General features: G+C 48.0%; 1 protein-coding gene across 5 annotated transcripts in view; it reads left to right on the top strand.

Annotated features, from left to right (window-relative positions):
• AGAP1 (ArfGAP with GTPase domain, ankyrin repeat and PH domain 1) overlaps window positions 1-19988 on the top strand; it is a 549901-nt gene that overhangs the window by 203606 nt on the left and 326307 nt on the right. For all 5 annotated transcript variants that reach the window (XM_057744262.1, XM_057744263.1, XM_057744261.1 and 2 more), the window contains 3 exons: window positions 9398-9483; window positions 13656-13797; window positions 17832-17966. In XM_057744262.1, coding sequence (XP_057600245.1) covers window positions 9398-9483; window positions 13656-13797; window positions 17832-17966 — 363 coding nt within the window. The remainder of the gene's footprint in view (window positions 1-9397; window positions 9484-13655; window positions 13798-17831; window positions 17967-19988) is intronic.

The following is a 19988-nucleotide window of genomic DNA, read 5'->3' as shown; positions in this document are numbered from 1 at the left end:
TAGAGCGTGAACTGAGGACAGTGCGGTCCAGGCTTCCCTTTCCAGAGAGCATTCCCTGTCCACCGCAGAGCCCTTGGACACCTTCATGAGAGAAAGGATGCTTTGGGCTCCAGGACCTGCCTGCTTTCTGAGGTTGCTGATACTGCAGGGTGTGTTTTATTCTTTGCAGCTGTGATTACAGAGAACGTTTCGTTGGGATAATCCTATTTTACAGCAACTTTAGCGTTTTTTTTTTTTTTTTTTTTGCAGTGGAAAAGCTAATAAAACTTAATGAAAGTGGGATTGCGCCTGTCCTGGATGCTGATGACTGGAGATTGGTCCAGGTTAACCAGCCTACACCTTCCCAGGGTTTCTGTGTTGATTTTAGTCTTGAGAAGTAGTATTTGGAGGAGAGAACTCTTAATGCGTTTCATGTGTTAAGCTGCTCATTTACCTTTTCCTCAAAGTTCTTGGAAGTTAAAATGTAAGAAAATTGAATTTAACAACAAACCACTTCCTCAAACATTAATTTTCCAGTTTCTTTTTGAGCAGCAGTGCCATTTTTACAAAATGTTCTAAGTAGATCTCTGGTACATGGTGATGTTCCATTAATAAAACTTCTACAAGTTCTAGTTTATAAATTTCTGACTCTTGTCAGAAACAGCAAGGAAGCTGTTTCTATGTACACAAAATAGGGCATTAAGGTCTCCTGTTTCAGTTTTATATGTCTTTTCATCCAGTTAATTTTTGGTTGTATTTGCTTGATGTCAAGAAAACCTGAGCTACACAAGTGACACTTTATAATTCACCTTATTTGCCATTTCAAGGTGCTGTTCCATAAAATAGATGCAGAAGTGTTGAAGTTGTAGGAATAGTGGGACTCTTGAAATTCCACGTTAAATCAGTAAAAGCAATGACTCATTCCACAGAAGCATTCAGGTAGAAGCCCCCAGGACATGGTCAGCACTGAATGTACTATGGCATCCCCAGGAGTCAGCTGGTTAACTATTTGCTTGTTGTGTAAATGACTTGCATCACACAGAAAACTTACTGCACGTGTGCCTGGCTTGTCCCTCACAAGAAGGTAGGACATGTCCCAAAGCAGGTTGTTTGCTTGTCTGCACAATTTTCAGGCACAAACAAATGCAGGACAAGATTTTTATTATTATTTAAATTTCTTTATTGGCTGCATTGGGTCTTCATTGCTGTGCGCGGGCTTTCTCTAGTTGTGGCGAGCAGGGGCTACTGTTCGTTGAGGTGCATGGGCTTCTCATTGCAGTAGCTTCTCTTGTTGCAGACCACGGGCTCTAGGCTTGCGGGCTTCAGTAGTTGTGGCTCAAGGGCTCTAGAATGTAGGCTCAGTAGTTGTGGCATGTGGGCTTAGTTGCTCCGCGGCATGTGGGATCTTCCCAGACCAGGGATCAAACCCTTGTCCCCTGCATTGACAGGTGGATTCTTAACCACTGCACCACCAGGGAGGTCCCAGGATGAGACTCTTAAAAGGCCAGGGTGAAGCTGCAACTCTTTCCCACACCCCAGCAGGTGGGTTCTGCCTTTGCACGGGTTACCTGATGCAGTCAGAGCCACCATCTTGGTCTCTGGGTTAGCGTGTAACATACTTGCCAGTGCAGCTTGGTTGTTATTGTGGTAACAGTTTCAAAACCAGTCGTACATATTTTTTAAAAAACGCTTATTTTTATGCTGGCTGTTTTCCAAACCCCCTATGGCTCTGGAGAATGCTGCTGGGTACACCTTGAACCCTGCTGCGGGAAAAGAACCCCCACCTTGGCTGGCGTGGCAGCTTCTCACCAGGGCCTTTGTCGCATCCTTAAAGTGATGTTGAGAGTCTCTGTCATTTTCTCCTGGAAGGTCGTGTGCTCTTCTGATCTGCAGGTTCATGTCTTCCTGCATTTCAGGAAAATCCCTCTGTACTTGATCTCTGAATAGCTTTTGAGCTGTTTTGTTGGGGACTTGTTGTCAGAGGTGCCATTTATCCTGTTAGTTTCGTTTGTCTTCCTGTCAGTTCAGCTCCTTGACGGAGTTTATTTCAAGCCATTCCCCTCCATGTCAGAAATGCAGCTTTGAGCGGGGTTTCTTCTCTCCCTTACTTTTTCACATTTTATTTGTTCCTTCCAAAATGTTGGTTTGGTCCTCAGTTCTGGAGGTTTCCATTTCTTCTCTCATTGTTTCAAATGTTTCTCCCTGGAGTTCTTGTCTTGTTAAATGTCTGTTTATAAGTGGCCTTAGGGAGGGAAGTGATCAGAAGGGATTTCCTTCTGCTTTTTGAGTTTCGTTTTCTCTTCCATTGGTTCTTTGGGTTTTTCAGGCTCCCTTGCAAACCCACCATCCCCCTCCCCGATTTTGGTTGTGCTGTGCGGCTTTCGGGATCTCAGTTCCCCAACCAGGGTTTGAACCCAGGCAGTGAAAGCCCGGAGTCCTAACCATTAGGCCACCAGGGAACTCCCACAATCCCTTCTGTTTTTTTCCTCTTGCCCTATGTTTACATGATGTTCTTACCATTTCTTTAGCTTTTTCCTCCTCTTTGCTGAGATTGGTGCTGTCTTGACTGCAGTCAAGTTATGGGATACATGCACTGCTCAGGCTGTTCACACTGGCTAGGGCCACTCGTCCCAGGTCAGGTGTGGGGTGTGGGGAGCCCCCTGTCATCTGGTTTCCTGTGGCAGGACACAGGCTAGAGGAGACATCCCTGGACCAGAGGGATGGCCCACTCTGCCCGAGGTCCCATTTCCCAGACCTCCGTCACACTCCTGGTCCCCTTCAGGGAAGCGCTGGGCACAGGAGGCTGAGGCTGGATGTTATTTTCCCTGAGAAATGCAGGGTAACGTAAGTCCCTTTGTCCTCTGCGGGCATCTCCTCCAGACAAAGGTGAGCTGCTGTTACAGACAGGGTGCTGCTTCCCCTGGGAATCTGCTGGACGCCCTGCACTGGGTTCCCTGTCGCCATGGGGGGTGGGACAGGGCTGTGCTTACTGTCACTCCCCGTGGGGTCCCCTCCTTGCAGTCTGGGTATTGCAGGCACTTTGCCTCCAGAGAGCCTTGGCGGATGCTCATTTGGGGGCCTCCTAGCCATCAGGGGACAGGACACGAAGGCCATGCTGCTGCTCCCACAGCATCCCTCCTCCCTCGGGGAGCAGGAGCTCTCTCCACCTGACTCTAGCATCCTCCTTTTTATTCTTAAGGCCAGTGATTTCGAGGTTGGTTATGTGAAGCTTTGCAGCTTTTCTTGGTGGATGGTGACTGTTTTTTCTGGTTTTTACTTTCCCCCCCTCATTTTATTAGAAATGGAAGAAAGGAGATTCGGTTGTAGCAAAGTTCAAATCTTTCATCTTACCCTGGAACTCTGACTTCTTTCCTGATCTTCCTTCCTCATTTTACTCAGGTCTGGGTGAAATGAAGTTGTTGAAGACCGTGGCCTGTGTGTTAAATCCCGTTTCACCGCGTCATAACCACCAGTTTCACCTGTGAACTTAGTTACCAATCACTGCGCATTAATTAGATCCTTAGTGTTAGCACATTTTTAATAGTAGTTCCTCCCTGCCCCCCTTTTTAAAACAATGTAAGTTTTTAAAAAACTTGGCAGAGGAAATGAAGTCTGATTTGGTTAAGTTTTATAAACAAGTATGTTACCAATAAAACTTTTTTCCCCAGTGTAAAAATATGTGATCCAAAATTCCTTTTAAATGTCAAGATATGAAGCTTCCCCAAAAGCTCAGTAATAGGTACCTGACTTCAGTATTTTGATCAAAGTTAAAAGAGCAAAATTAATTTTGAAGCATTTCTGACACAGGCATGATCAGATATTTTATTTTCTTGTCTCCCAGGAGAAATGAAAAGATTCATAGTTGCCCCCTGTGTATCCCTCTCATCCTGCTGGTCCTAAATTAGGGAACCACAACATTTACAGCTATTCTGTCTATTTTTATTACGAGGCTAACTTAGAAGAAAGGTTTAGGCAAATATTAAAAATGACAAGAATCTCTAAACCGTGACTACGGGAAAATCAGATGCTCCTGAACTGGGGCCTCGTGATGGCGACAAGATGTGAGGCCAGCTTGTACCTGTGGGAAGGGTCAGAGCGGCTTGACTGTGTCTGATCGGATGCTGGAATAATGCCCCTCCCCTTTCTTATGGAAAAGGGAAATGGTTTGCTCTACACAATTTTGCTTATGCATGGAAAAGTAAAGATGGAAATCAGCAGGAAAAAACAAATGAAAAAAATGTTACCGAGTCCAACCCTGTACTGCTTGCTGCAAAATAGGCCAGTAATCGAGAGATGAGTTGTTAGGGCAAGAAATAACCAGCAGACCCGGAAGATGGTGGCCTCATGGCCTAAAGAACCATCTTGCCCGAGAGAGAATTCAGGCTCCTTTTATACGGAAAGGGCAGGGAATAAAGTCAGACACTTCCTGGTTCTCATCGGCCTCCGGAGGGGATGTGTTCATTTCTTCCTCCCTGCAGTCATTCACAGGTGGGCCAACAAAGGTATTTTAGCTTAATGTTCATTACCTGGGAGGCAGGTATTGATGACCAGACACAGGTCATTGTGTATCATTTAAGCTTATAGGCAGCAAACATCCCTTTAGTGATTAACTTGTAATAGAATACAGAAGGTTCTTCCCTGTTAGACAAAGTAATAGGCAGGTCTGATTCTTTATAGTTTCCTAAGCACAGGGATCATTATCATTTGGAGCTGAAGGCAGCTCCCTTCCAGAGCTGTGAGTGTAGCAAGGAAAAGACCCCCCCCCCCCCCCCCCCCCCCCGCAATGTTCTCGGTGTTGCCCTACAGGCACTAGGAAAATTACATGAAAGCTTCCAAGCTCGTTTGTGGACACTGCTATGAACTGTCCGAGCAGAAACCCACAGGGGTGAGGAGAGAGCTGAGAGTCAGCACTTCTGGGTTTGGGTCTCACGCCTGCTGGCTGCGGGGGTTTGGTCAGTGTCTGAACTTCTTTTCTACCCCAGGTAGATGCGGAAGTTGATGATGATGTTTGCATCATGAGATGCTGTGAGGAATAACAGATGATGTGGGAAGAGAAGTGCTTTGTAAACTATAGAGTATTACAAGGCTTGCTCTTGCTTGGAGAGCTGTTAATGATATGTTAATAGCTTTTAGTCCAATTAGCCCAAAAGACAGAAATGTCAAACATCTGTTGTAGTGTTTACTCCCAACAAAACTTTTGTTTGTTTGTTTTTGAGAATAGGAAAGTTTGGTTTTCTTTTTTTTCCCCTTAAAGCAAATATACCAGCCCAGGTGAGATGCTTATACCTCTCTCCGTGTAGACAGCCCTTATATTTAATAGGGCTCTACTGTAGATCCATCCTACCTAGCTTGAGTTTAAAGAGTAGAGGGAACCCAGTTGTTTTTACCTACGCCAGCATCCCAAATTCAAAACTGGTTCCCCAGCAAGAGACCAGGACTCAGGGAGTGACCTTGAGAGTAACTGGTGACCCGTGGATTATAAGGGGCCCCCTTAATTCTTTTTTCAACATATTAAAACAAAACAGAACAACTGACCTTTTCTTCCTGGTGTGCTATTCATAACACATCTGGCATCCCTGTTCTTGGTGGGTATATTCAGGTCCATCTTTTACCCATTTTTGGAAGAAACTAAGACCTTCACTCGCTTAACAATGCAAGCTCAAGGGCAAACAAAGTTTCCCAGGGCAGTTTTCTGAAAACTCTGAAAACTAGCTTTTGGGTGAACCAGAAATTTAATAAATTGCACGTGAGGTTGAGTTCAGACAAGAAGAACCTCCCCTCTCTGTGCTCAGATGGGATGGAAGCACTCCTGTCCAGCGAAACCATTCAGAAAATCAAGGCCCAGAGATGAACTTGGTTCTGCTCACTGCTCTCTACCTGTTTGCTGAATACTTAATGTGGTACGACCTCTACCTCTGCTGACCTCATGGCATCTTTGGAAGGAACAGACTCAAATGTAGGAGGGACCTCTGTTTTCCCTTCTTGTGGAGATGTCATCACAGGTACAGAGACCTGTTATCCCTGTGGACTTGGTGGGCAGGCAGCTAGGCATGGGGCCCTGCACACCTGTGCACAGATGGGCTGAGCCAAGTGCATGTTGATGGCTCCCAATACAGGAGTCAGGTTTGGGTACACTTTCTAAAAATAAAATTATCCCTCAAGTAATTTAATGTAAAGTAATAGTACCTGGCAGTCCTGAGAAGGTTGACAGTTATTTGTGTAACAAGTTTGTAGCATGGGCCATAGGCCAGGCTGTGCATTACATGCTAGGAATACAAAATTTGGTAAAATAGACCTGCCAGCCTTCTGTATCCAACAGCTCTGTATTCACACTTTTGTTCAACCACGGATCTGAAGCGCTCAGAAAAAATTACAGCAAGTTTGGAAAAGCGAATCTTGAATTCGTCTCATGCTGGCAACTGTGTAGCATTTCTGTTGTACTTACAACTATTTACACCGCGTGAGATATTATAAGTAACCTGGAGATGATTTAAAGTTCACGGGAGGCTGTGTGTAGGATATGTGAAAATACCGCACCATTGTATATAAGGGATTTTGGAACCAGTCCCCGGTGAGTCTGAGGGACAACTATAATTGGAAATTGGATTATAAAATAGGCATTGAAAAATCTACATTAAAAATGAAATTGGATGTAGAGTTTGGTGTTATGCTCTTATATTTCAGTAGGAAAAGATCTAATGGGTGGGATGGGATGGTGGGTTTGAATTTCAGATAACAAGAGTGGTGGCCCCTGGTGAATGTAGGCCAGCTTGGTGCCTGCCACCCATGCCTTCATCCCGAGGCTTTTTCCCTTTGTGTTTCTAAAGTGAACTATAGAAAACGGATTTTAAAGTCTCATTTTATTTACCTGCTGGGCTGTGTTTCTCCAGTACCCAGCTGTCTATGTTCCCCTTGTGCCTGCTGACAGTCTATCAGCAGTAAGAGTTTATTTTTTACATATAACTTTATTAATCATATTCTTTCTCACAGTCTGGGTGCTTAAACACCTGGCTGAATTTTATCTAATTATCAAACCTTTGTGTTCATGGCAAATGCATTTGAGTGTTTCATTTTTGTTTCCCGATGTATGTATAACACCAGAAAAGACACAGAAGTCTGCTGCAAATGTCTAACATTTGCAATTGTAAAATACTGAAGAGACATACTAATTACATATCTCAGGGGGGACATGAAAAATGATTTTAGAAATGGAAAGGGCCTTACAGATGTAGGAGAGAATCACCCCTCCTTTTACAGCTGTTGAAAATTAGATCCAGAGGCCTTTGCTTGAGGTTTAGGAAGCAGAGGAGCAGAAGGAACTCTGTGCAAAGCTTTCTGAACTTTAATATTGTGATTCAACCATCCGGACACATAACGTGACTCTACAAAAACATGAAAGAAAGTGAATGAAAGAATAGATGTGAAATTCATCCAAAAAGTGCTTACCCTGTAAGACACACGAAGGCACAGAGACCCAGGGGAGGAGCAGGGCCATCAGCGGGCGGCATCCCCGGAAGGCTGGGTGGTGACACCCACCGGGTGCCTGCTGCCGAGGGAGATGGGGGAGGCGGCTGGCAGCGGAGGGTGCTGGGACTGCGGGAGCTCGCAGCCTGTTCCGGATACCACGCAGACTAGTGAGGGATTGGCCATGTGAGCCCGGCGTGCCCAGGGCAGCGGTGATGCCTTGGTTGAACCTGAATTCATCAGGCGAGGGCCGGCCTCCGTGTGAGTCCATATGCTGGGAGTTAGGGCGCGTTTGGGGAGCTGCTGGGGCGCAGGGACAGTAAATCACTGCGGATCTTCCTACAGCGGGAACCGCAGGTGCAGGGCGTGCCTCAGCCCGTCTGGTTTAGCGCGCATGCGCTCTGTTACATCCCCATCCAGAAGGGTTTCCTTCCAACCCTTCTTGACGGACTCTGCCCTCCTTTTTCAGTGTTGGCGATGAGGGGGATCAAAATGAGAGTTTATCCGTTTTAATGTTGGAAAGCTTTCTTCAGGTTTTGAAGTTCTTCTGTTTAAACATATTCGTCCTGTCTGTTGCAGGGGTGCCCGGATGGGAGTGCGGGGCGGGAGTGGCCGTGTGCGCATGTGTGCTCGCTTACAGATGTTGCATCCCGGATGCCCTCCCCAGCCTCACGTGGCTGCACCCTACCTGCAGACACTTCTTAGGGGTGGGGTGGGGTGGAATGGGGACTCTAGTTTCTGCTTCTCGGGCTGTGGGATGGCCGGTCCCCATCGTCGAGCAGCCGCTGTGGCGAGAACCAGATGTGACTCTGGGTGGCAGGGGGCCGACACAGCCTCTGGGGCCAGTGGGGAAGCTCGACTAGTGAGGTTCTCGGGCGTGCAGTTATTGGGGGTTAGCTGGTGTTTCTGGAAGGCCTCTGTGCCAAGGAGCTGAAGTGAGAGCAGGTGCTGATGTGTTCCTCTCTTGAGACCCCTAATTCGGAAGCCTGGTGAGGGGTGACTGGGGCGGACTCAGAGTCCAGTACGTGGAAAGGTCGTTTGTCTCTGGAGGGGGCAGAGGAGGTGGCAGAGGAACCCAGATGTGGAAGTATTTCCCACTGTCCAGGGGAGGCCTGGCAGTCTGATGGGGGCACTGAGGGGAGATGCTCGAGGCAGTTGTGTGCCCCCTCCATCTGGGTGTGGGAGGGGTCAGCCCCTGCCGCCTTCACGTGGCCATCCACCCCCCCACCCCCACCCTCAGCGTTCCGGCGGGGCCCCTGGTGGTCTCTCGCTAACCCTGCGTGGTCTCTAACGCTCTCCGTCCGCCAGCTGCACTGCTGTGTCTCCACCTGTGCAGAGCTGCCATCCAGTAGTTACTGTCTAACCCGTGTGTAGTAGTTGAGCATCCTTCCCTTACCTGTGAACTGTGAACACGGAAATACCATACCCATGCTGTTTTATGTTTTCCTTCCAAGAACTGGGTTTCTCTTGAGGAGAATACAGATTCTCAGCCCTTGAATTTGTCAACATGGTGGAGACCAGGCCCCTCTTCAGCACATAAAATTCGTTTCGGTTTTGTGAACCCAACGAGAGAATGACAATTTCTGTGCTCTCTGTTTCTGGACTCCGTATCAGCGTGTTCCCAGGGAGAGAGAACTCCTGAATTTACACACAAAGCCTGCATTAAAATTCTACCCTTCTGAGCTACGAGTGAGCCTGGCATTGCATGGAGGCTGTGTATTCTAACTGGAAACGAACATGGGTTCTTAAAGATGAACATTTGAATCTGAGTTCAGTAGCTCCTGTAAAAGTCCAGTGGTTGCTGGAGGCAGATCCAAAGCCCACTCCCAAACACTCAGGGCTGCCTCCAGGGCCACAGCCTAGGATGTATTTTTCCACAAGCGAAGCCCACGTCTGTTTGCCCTCCCCTTGCACGGTCTTTCCCACGTAACAAGATTTTTTGTGTGTGTGGCAGGTGGCAGATTCAAGAAAGAGATTGTTGTTGACGGACAGAGCTATCTGCTGCTGATCAGAGATGAAGGGGGCCCCCCAGAGGCACAGGTGAGTACTACGGGCACACGGGCGACCAGCTTTCACCTGTGCCTCCTTGGCAAGGTTCTGACTCCACAGATGCTTCTAGAAGCCAGTCAGGTGCGCAGAAGAAAAGGTGAGAGAGAGGCCCCACAAAAATGTTTCCGGTGACTGAGGTTTTTCTCATCTCCAAGAGACTAATTCTGTTGTTCCTTCAGACAAAAACCTAGAGGGAAGTTTGCTCTGTGTGGCTGATTTTCACTTTGTGTTTTCAAGAAGGAAGGAAGAGAAGAATCTGCACTGATTTGTCGACTCAGTTGAATTAACATCTGGAAGTTTCTGTGGTTCCCCTCCCCCTTTTCCTGTGTTGTATCTTTAGAGCCGTACAGTCATTGAGAAAGCTGGATGGGATTTGGAAATCTGAACACCACCTCCATGCTGCCCACCAGGCTTCTCAGTCCGGATCATTCTCCACCAAAAACCAGGATGCAGCATGGTGTGATTTTTTTTTTTTTTTTTTTTTTGAAAGTTCCTTGGGAAAAGGGTGCTGTGGAGAAGAAAACAGCATGAGTGTGGAAAACCTCTTTTTTTGGTTTTCTGACTCTTCAGTTTATTATTGTACTTATATAATCATGTATTAGCTAAACACTTTAAAGGAACCAAGGGCTGGTAATAGTCAAGACCCATTAATGAGAACTTAATATGAAAAATTTCCGTGGCAGGGGACTTCCCTGGCGGGTCCGGTGGTGAAGACTGTGCTTCCCATGCAGAGGGTGCTGGTCTGACCGCTGGTCAGAGTACTGGGATCTCACGTGCTGTGTGATATAGCCCCCCAAATTTTTAAAGTTAAAAAAAAAATGTCTGTGGCATTCTTTCCTGAACTTATTACTGTTTTGTGAAAGTGCTACGTGGGATTACCTGGTGATGTAAGTGAACGATGTTGAATGTGGGGGTTGTAAGTTCTGGAACTCCATACACTGAGGTGTATGCAGCTCTACAGAAAAAAAGGCGTGGATTTGCCATGTTCCGATGACGTCTAAAATGCCACTGATTCTAGGCTATACCAGTATTTAAAAGAAAAATGCTGTCAAACGGAAACAAAGCAATCCATAAGGTACTTTCTGATAGCAAAGATGTTAAAGTGTGGAGAAGATTTTTTTAGCTTCGCTGACAATAATAAAAAAACATTAAAGACATGTTAAATGTGAAAAACAGTAGGTTACGAAGCTGTGTGCGCTCCGGTTCAGTGCACGTCTGTCCCTTTATAATTAAGCAGGACAGGGTGTGACGTCTGACACCGGCCTAGACGGTTCATGATGGTGGTAAAAGCTAAATGACCCTTTCTTAGTCCTCCTTTACCCGTGGGACGTCTGTCCTGCTATCACAAGTGTTCCCTCAGAGGCAGCTGGAAATAGGAGAATGAAGTATGTAAAGCATGGGAGTCACGTGGGGTGATTTTCTGCTTTTCTAGCTCATAAATGTTTTGGAGTGACCAGGGGCAGTCTCATTAAAGAGCACGCCTTGGCTCTGACATAAAGAATTTAAGAAGAAAGTTGAGACGTACAGAGGGCATGCTGGAGCTGGTTAGGTGGCTTCAGGGGTGCCGGTGTCTAGGGATACTGCCAGGGATGGACTCTGGTGGGCGCAGGGATGCCCACACGCGGTGCTTCCCCTGACTCCAGCGGTGGAGCAGTGATCAGGCTGCTCTGGGCCAGAGTTTAACTGTGACGAGACCAGGTTCCAGAGGAGCCCCAGGTCCACACTGGAGAGGGAATTCCAGCCTGGGGAATTAGGGCCTCAGAGTACTGCCCCATCCTGAAGGCTTCTTCAGCCATGGTATTAGGGTTGCCTGTTTCATTAAAATATTTTTTGGCGGAGGGTACTCTTATTACAAAGCCCAGGCTCCTTGTTTCCCACATCCTCAGACAGGGGCATTAAAAATCCCAGGGTTTTTCCTCCAGTGGTATTTCCCCTCTGAGAAACGTCTTCTCTAACGTCCATAGGAATACATCTTTTCCGTAGCTTCAGATGCTTAGCACATGTGATATCATTTAATACAGTAATATTTTCCTTCCTTTTAGTCCCTGATTAATGAAATAATTGCTTTTAAGAAAACAAAACAAAACAACTTAAGGCCGGTGACCACGAGTGGAACTCCTCTTGTGAGTTTCTTCTCGTATCTGAAAAGCACACGTAATGTGAATCAGTAACACTGGGTGAGGGCCGCCCCCCCCCACTTGCCCTGAGTGGTTCAGCTCATTTAATCTTCACGATGACCCTGGGGGACGATGCTCTGAACATTCTCATCACCAGGGACGCTGATGCCCTGAGAGCTCGTGATGACGGGGTACAGGCCAAGGTGGTCACCCCACCACCCCGGGGTAGAACTAGGGCCCACAGGAGGTCTCCATCTAGGCATCTGGCCGTGAGTTTCCCTGAGGATCAGTCCCTTATTCTAGCAGATACTTCCTGCAGAAGCATCATTAGCCTAGAAGCGTACCCTGGTTAAAGTAAAGCTTTCTGTTTTGGGGGGATGTCAAGATGGAGCCTTTCAAAACTAGGCCGAGTGGACCTGAACTTTCAAGGAAAAGAACTGATTTCAAGTCACCACTCCCAGGCACGTGTGAGCGTGATGTTTGTTTCTACTATTACATATCATGTCACGTACTCTGTGAAGGTAATGAGTGAAGTTGCAGAATTTTGTGACTACTGGTGTCCTGTTAGGTAGTGTGGAAACAGTTGGTGGGGAAGCCGCTGAAGTGGGTGGGGGCATCTGCACCGTGCCCACCACCCAGTAGGCCCTGGGGCTCTCAGGATGCACCCTTGAGAGGATGCAACCTGGTTTGCATTTCCTCTGCCTGGAGAGTCTGATGGCTGTCAGTTGTGGGAGATGTGGGCTGATGCGGGCTGATCTCAGGGACCACAAATATTCATAAGGTGCTCATGGGCGTGGGGAAGCTGACTTCTCCCCGATTCTTGGAAGAGAAAGGAAAACACATGTCAAGGTAGACAAGGTGAGAAGGAGACGCCATGTCTGCCTGGGCCCTCGGGAGGCATCAGCCAGAGCCCGCGCTACTGGCCCCTTAAGTTCTCTTTCTCATTTAATTTCACATGTATCATTTGAACTTCAGGTTTATTTATGTTTTGTCATGTAAAATCTCCATGTGTAACTGAATACACTTTTCATTTATATGTGGAAGTCAGAGCTTAACTCACTAAAAATTTCCCCGAATTTATTAGAGCTGATGCCTTGACCATCAGAACTTATGTGGGAGCAGCTGTTTCTTTTAGAGAAAGCCCGTGGGATTTTTTTTTCTCCCCACTTTCGCTTGGGTCTTTCATTAAAGAGAAGGGTCTTCGGCGCCACACTGTTCCATGGTGCCACCTGTGTGACTCTGGGAAGCTCCTGAGCTTCAAGGACCTTCCACTCACTTGGCTCCAGCTTTACAAGGTGGTAGTGGGTGTTACACGAGACAACATTTGCCTGAGGGTGTTGTTTTTTGCCAGAAAGAGGATAGGATGTGAGTTCAGCTGGGTGCAGGTAAAACAAGAATAAAATGACAAGAGTGGGGCTGTTCTGGGGTTTTCATTTTTTCCCCTAGTTTTTGCTTATCCTGTGCATTGGTTTTGTTAATTTCTCCCGCAGTAAGTCAGTTTTCTGGAAGGGTGCTGTAATTCATCAGTGGCAGCTGATCTTTACAATTTGAAGACCTCTTCTGTTGGTAGAGGTGTGAGCGCTGGAGGTGGAGGATTTCTGAGCTGTGGGCTCTCAGAGAAGGAGCCCCATCTCAGGGGTCCAGCACGGCTTCCTGGGGGGCCTCTGCAGGGAGTTTAGGCTGAAACAGGAAGCTGCAGGGTCGCCCTCTGTGCCCGTTTCCCTGTCGGCTCTGGTGTGCGCAGGCTTTGCCTTCCATTGGCTGAGTTGGGGCAGAGGGTGGACATTCCTGTAGGGAAGAATGTCTGATTTTGCTTTGGAGACGGCATGGCCTGGGTGGGAAGGGGCTGAGGATGAAAAGGGCATTAGTGACGTCCCAGAAATGCACTACAGCAGAAGCTGGGCGTTGGTTGTGGCCCGGCTGGAAGGGGGGCTGCCGGCCTCCCGTTCTGTGCTCATGAAGGTGCCCCAGTGCTGCCCCTTCCCTTTCTCTCTGTGAGCCCCTCATTCCGTTCCTCCTGCTCACCTGCCCATCTTTTCTCCCCAGTTTGCCATGTGGGTGGATGCTGTTATATTTGTCTTCAGCTTGGAGGATGAGATTAGTTTCCAGACCGTCTACCACTACTACAGCCGGATGGCCAACTACCGGAACACGAGCGAGATTCCGCTGGTCCTGGTGGGAACCCAGGGTGAGTGTGTGTCCGCAGGCAGCTGAGCAGTAAGTGGATTCATGGTCTGCATTTTCAGAGCGGAGGGGTTTAGAAATGGTTTAAAGAAGAAATAGTTTCCTGCTGACGGCTCCCTTTTTGCAGTGAGAATCTATGAAGCCAAAATCGTCACGTTTCCTCATTTGATTCGATGGAGAAATCACTTGGCAACTTCAAAACAAACACACCCCCACACCCCCACGTGCTTTAGAAACAAAGTCTAATTTCTATATTAGGATATCTCAATTCTCGCTGTTATAAAATAGTTTATAAATACTCTAAAAGGTTATTTATGTTAATGTTTGTACCTTTAATACTGATTTCTGATATACTGCAGTTTTGTTTTATTCTGCTCTATTTCTTAATGTCACATGATCTATATCTCATTTTTAGCAGATCCCTCAAAGAGCATAGAATCTTACCACGTTGAGTGCGTTTTATGTTTTTTTCTAGGTCACTTAAAACTCGGTCTTTTACTAAAGTGACATCACTTACGATGCCCTTGATCATATATTCATTGATGTGCTGGTACCTGCCACTGGGGACTTAACTAAGGGGTCGCACGGAATGTCTTTAGAAGTCAGATGAAGGTTAACTTTAAAACTACTTCGTCAGAAAAATGGGGAACTTAAAAAATAATCATGTCAAGAAACACTGGATTTATCCCCTCGTTTTTTGGTGTAGGTTCTGTTTTGGTTAATTCCTTTAGAATGAGCACATCTGGTCTGCCCTTATATGCCCTGGTGTAAGACTTTTCCAAATAAGAAACCGGCTGTGTTGAACAAGCAGGAACAGTTAGCTGTGTGCGTGGCACCAGGTCTAGTATAACTGAGGGTTCTGGCAGGTTAATCCGCTGCTGTGGCAGGAATCCCAAGTCGTGGAGTGGGTGTGTGCGCTAAGAGAAGAAACAAAAGTGTGGAATAAACCAAAGGCATCTTCTCAGGGTGCTAGATGTAAAATGTGAGAGTTGGGGGTCTCATGGAGAGGACCGCCCCCCTTTTTTTTAAGCATGTATGTCATGGCCGGTGGTCTCACACCTGAAACCTTCAGAGCAGAAGTGGATTTAGACCAGCACTGGACATGAGAGGTTTTTTATGCCCAAAGCTCCCTCTAGTGGTCACCAGGAGGCAAGGCAGTAAAAAGCCCTTGGTTCTTGCTCTGATGTGCAGAATTGGCGTATTTTTGTTGGCCTCCTGAAAATTCTTAATGCGCAATATTTTATAGTGGCAGCTCATCTAAAGCAGATCTTGCTTCAAGCTGCCTTGAAATCAAGCCGGTTAATTTCCAGTAAGCGCCTCTCCCTGCCCAGGGCATTTCTGAGCCAAAGCAGAGTCTGTGTGGGCGGCTCCTACCAGCTACTTCTGTTTAGAGATCTCTGTTCAGGGTGCAGAATGCCTTTCTGCAGTAGACTCACCAGGATAAAGAACAGGTGGGTTTTTGGTTCAGGCCAGAAAGCTGATTTAGGGCTGGGAGGCTGCAGGTGAGTGAGCACCTGGGCACGCTGATGGAGGGCTTGTGCACTGTCCCCTTAGATTCATTTGTTCGGACTTTAACAGAGCCACCCCCCCAAAGGAGCAGGACAGGAATGTTACCAGTTAGGGACAGTCCTCACCTGAGGGGTCATTAACCAGACCTCTAATTCCCAGAGCGCCCTAGAGGCCCCCATGGCGGGAAGATAGAGTGAGTGTGGGCTTCTAGAAGTTTCCAGCTGCTTTCTGTGAAACCTACACACTTGCCCTGGTCCTGCATAGGCTGCGTGGGGGCGTCAGAGACAATAGGTGAGGGGCTCTCAGATTTCCCTCACAGCTGCTTGGGGCTGGTGGCCTCCAGGTAGGAGGTTGTGGGATGGAGAAGATGAAGAACTAAGATAGTTCCTTAAGGATGCGTGGGGTGGGGTGATGTTTGTTGAACATCTGTTTTCAAGACTTGCAGACCACATGGATTTGAGGGCGAAGCCCCGGCTGTAAAGAGATGCAAAGTCACAAGAGGAATGAAAAATGAGACTAGAAGAGCGTTACAGTTTAGGGTCTGTTTCTGAGACGTGACAGTGTATCTCGGAAGGAAGCTGAGATGGGACAGAAATGAGTGGGCACCCCCCATGAAAGGAGGGGCTGGGGGTTGTAGGGGTCCCAGTCAGGATAAATTTTAAGCAACATTAATGCTCTGTGACATATATTTTCTAGTTTATACCAAAGCATTGGAAAATTCTGGGTTTCTAACTTTAATTTCCTACCATTTTCTAAAAAAATGTGTACACCTTAAAAAAAAACAAACTTCTTTTCCTTAAGTGTTATGAAATCCAAGTCGGGTTTGTTAAGCAGCAAAACGAGAAGACAGGATAAAATGCTGTTTGAAGAAATCCCTCTAACAGGCCCTGCCAGGGAGTATTCTCGAACATCTATTTGAGGCGGCACTGGGCATGATGAGGGGAAGCGTCCTGAATCAGAGTTCGTTTCCCTGGGAGCAGTTCAGAACTGTCCGTTCAACCTATTTCATGGGGCCATTAAAAAAAAAAAATAGGGAAAAAGGAAAGGAGAAAGAGGGGGGAAAATCAATAAATTATTCCCTCAAATGCCCCTTTTAATACTTAAAAAAAGTCGAGTGCCTCATGCACTTCCTGGTCAACAGCACACATTTAAAAGGTTGTCACTGTCTTGTATGATTGATGCTGCCGTTCCCTGGGCGAGTAGAGAAAATCCCGTCAGTGGGCTTTTGTGTAAAGAGCTGTTGAGTATTCCCTGTGACTCAGGGAAAACTCCACGTCAGGAACAGCCCCTGAAAAGCATGTGTTATCTCCTGGTAGCACCGTGGTGGGAACGTCTCAGCCCATCCTCTGGTCCTGTGTGCCGGGCATGTGGCTGCCCCCCAGTTACTCGGTAATAACAGAATGAGTGCGGGGGTGGTTCGTGGATGCTGAGCTGAAGAAAAGAAAGGGGCTGCGTTTCTTTTTATTAGGAGACGGGTGGCTGGTGCCCGACGTCAGATGTCCCCATCTGTACACAGATCCTGCAGGAGGTGGGGGGTGTCCCCTGCCCTCCCACCGGGACCATCTTTTTTTTTTTTTTTTTAATGTGATTTTTAAAGTCTTTATTGAATTTGTTACAATATTGCTTCAGTTTTCTGTTTTGTTTTGTTTTTTTTTGGCCCCGAGGCATGTGGCATCTTAGCTCCCCAACCGGGGAGCTGCACCCTGCACTGGAAGGCAAAGTCTTAACCACTGGACCTCCAGGGAATTGCCCCACCCCAGCCATCTGTTAAGACCCAGTGTGGCTCACACACGCGTCTTTGGCCTGCCTCCAGTGCCCCAGGCCACCTCCCACTCTTGCCATCGCCCCGGGGTCTCCCTTAAACCCCAGGCGCTCCCCTGCCCCAGACACCCTCCCCCACCCACCACCTCCTGCAGGTGAGGCTTCACTGACCCCTGCCCTCTGACCCAGCTTCTACCCCACATCCCATCCTACACCCATCGTCCTTCCTCGTATCTGTCTTATATTCTGCCTCCCTCCCCGGCCGATCTCACATCCCCGCTGTGGGAGCACAAATTTTTGTCCCTCTTGTCCCAGGGGTATCCCTGTGCCTAGAACAGGACCATGCACCCGATGGGGCTCTGTGAGCATGTGTCCAGCGGCGGGTGGTGTCTGGAGGGGTGGTGCTGATGGACAGGGTGCGTTTCCCAGGGCCCTGTGTGCACTCACTGCACATGGTGACCTTGGGGTTTTCCTTTTTAAAGCACTTTCCTCTGGAGCCACGTTTAACTCTTACCGTTTCCTTCTGGTCTTTGCGGACGTTCTTTTACTTCATGTTCAAAAACAGGATCCTCTGAAACAGCTGACCATTTTGGTGTCTGCGGTGATTGTTTTGGGAATATACTATGTTTTGAAACCTCCAGGTCCTGAAAAGAATCCCATCACTGCTGAGTGAGGGACAGGTTTTGAGCTCCTAGGGGCCATGCGTGGTGGGACGTCCCCAGGCCACTTGTGGTCACCATGTCACTGCTTCTTGTCCATCCATTGCAGATGCCATCAGCTCCACCAACCCACGGGTCATCGACGACGCCAGGGCGCGGAAGCTCTCCAGCGACCTCAAGAGGTGCACGTACTACGAGACGTGCGCCACATACGGGCTGAACGTGGAGAGGGTCTTCCAGGACGGTAAATACTCGCGCTGTGCACGCAGCACCCGTTCACCGCACGGCCGGTCCCTGGTCCACTCGGGTGACGTGACCCTGAGCACTGCCTACCGGGAGGGGCCCTAGGCTCCGGGCCACGTTCAGGGAACACGCTGAGCATCCACCCTAATACAGTCCTGCGGTCCATCCTGTGTCCCATTGGTGACCTCTTTGTGTGCAGGGTGGAGCATTTCTCAAACTGATATTTACGCGCAGGATGTGTCAGACATACACACGCATCATTTCTGCTTCACTGTAGATGCTCATTCTTAATTCAGCCTCATTTTTAAAAAAATGATTTAAATATTTCCTGTTAGGCCTTGAGGAGAGTAAGCAGAAAGGAGAGTCAAATCTGGCCAAAAGTAACTACACTTAGAATAGCGAGTGCTGGCGTGTGGGAATTTCCTATTCTTGTCTCATTCTTGATCCGTCACTCCCAGGACAGCCATGCCTCAGGTGGGAAATTCTCCTGCAGGAGCAGAAGGTTCCTCCCAGGGGATAGACAGTCAGGTTCATAATTGTGAGGGCAGATGTGAGTCTGGGAGAGAGCGGAAGAGGGCAGGTGGACATGAGTGGGAGGTGGGGGGGAGGTGGGCTGTAGGGATGGAGGTGGGCTCTAGTCTGGTGGGGTTGGGGAGCTCTGGGGTAGGTTAGCATCAAAGACCTGGAAGAAGGATACTCCCTGCAGAGGGTCCTGTTTCTGATGGGAGTCATGGGAAATAAATCCTAGGCCCCCTCCTCTTCTAGGTTAGTCTGGTTTAGACATACCTTTGCATCCCCAGCTCTGGTGCCAGGGCTTGTTGGGGGCCAAGCAGGGCCACCAGGCTTGGTCTCCTTGGAGGAGGCCCTTGCTGCTGGGGTGGTGCAGGCCTCGCTGTGTACCAGCCCTGGGGAGGCTGTTAATACTAGTGAGAGTAGGAATAATAGGGTGCTCCTGGCACTCCCCCAGACTGGACAGTTTATGCTTTTCTTTTAAATGCCCAGACAAGTTTTCAGAGGAAATTATAGGCATTCCACACTCACCATTTTATTAAATTTCAGTGATTGTGTTCATTTGTAAATTTTGACTTTCCTTCCCCTTTCCTTAATGACCAGTTCCTTTTCTAAGCTTGCCACCTCTTTCCTCTCATCTGCTGCACAGACAATTATCAGTCTTTTCTCTTTTTCAGCACATTTATCCTATTTAGTCCCTTACTACCTCTCCCAGCTCAGGATTCGACTGAGAAGACCCCCCCCAGTCCCTGGGGCTCTGCATCCCCTTCGTCCTTACCACACACTTACGTGGGCCTCCTCGGGCCGTCCCCACCTGTGCTGGTGAGCACACCCCACTTGAAACCCATGCAGGGCCAGTGTGTGCAGCTCCTTGAATGCTAGTGACACCATGAAGAATTATGCAAGGACGCATGCGGGGCTCTCCCGACGGGTGGGTTCTAACAGGCAAGGTCGCTGTTTTCCCCCGAATAGCAGAAACCCCTGTGAGGGTTAAAGTGAAGTATTAGAGATGAAAGATTCCCAAACTAGGGCCCAGGGGCCAAATCTGGCCAACAGCCTGTTTCTATAAACAGATTTTCTGTTTATAGGCTGCGGGAGAGATGGGCTGGGCTGCTCTTGGGTGTCACCGTGGAGTTGAATGGTTCCAATGGGATCTTGTGGCCAAGAAAGCCTGAGATAACTCACTCTGGCCTTTTACAGAAAGTCTGCCCATCCCTGATATAGACGATCGGAATTTAGTTGTGTGGCTGAGTTTCTTTTCCACGGTGATTGCTTTACTTATACGTTGATGGAGGTTTGCAAACATGAACTTTCCATACGTAGATGAACTCGTACGTCATAAATCAACTAATACTCAGGGATGACAAGTTAAGGAGCTTCCCTGCCGGGCACCCAGAGCGTCTGAGGCGTGGGCAGGCACAGGTGCGCTGGGGACACTTCTGTGGCATCCTCTAGCTGGGTGCTGGCAAGGAGGGAGCATGGGGAAGGATCTTTCCAGACGTCATCGGTCGAA

This window comes from Hippopotamus amphibius, chromosome 8, assembly GCF_030028045.1.
Source record: "Hippopotamus amphibius kiboko isolate mHipAmp2 chromosome 8, mHipAmp2.hap2, whole genome shotgun sequence".
Taxonomy (NCBI): domain Eukaryota; kingdom Metazoa; phylum Chordata; class Mammalia; order Artiodactyla; family Hippopotamidae; genus Hippopotamus; species Hippopotamus amphibius.
Note: the sequence above shows the minus strand (reverse complement) of the source record. Positions and strands in the feature narration are given on the sequence as shown.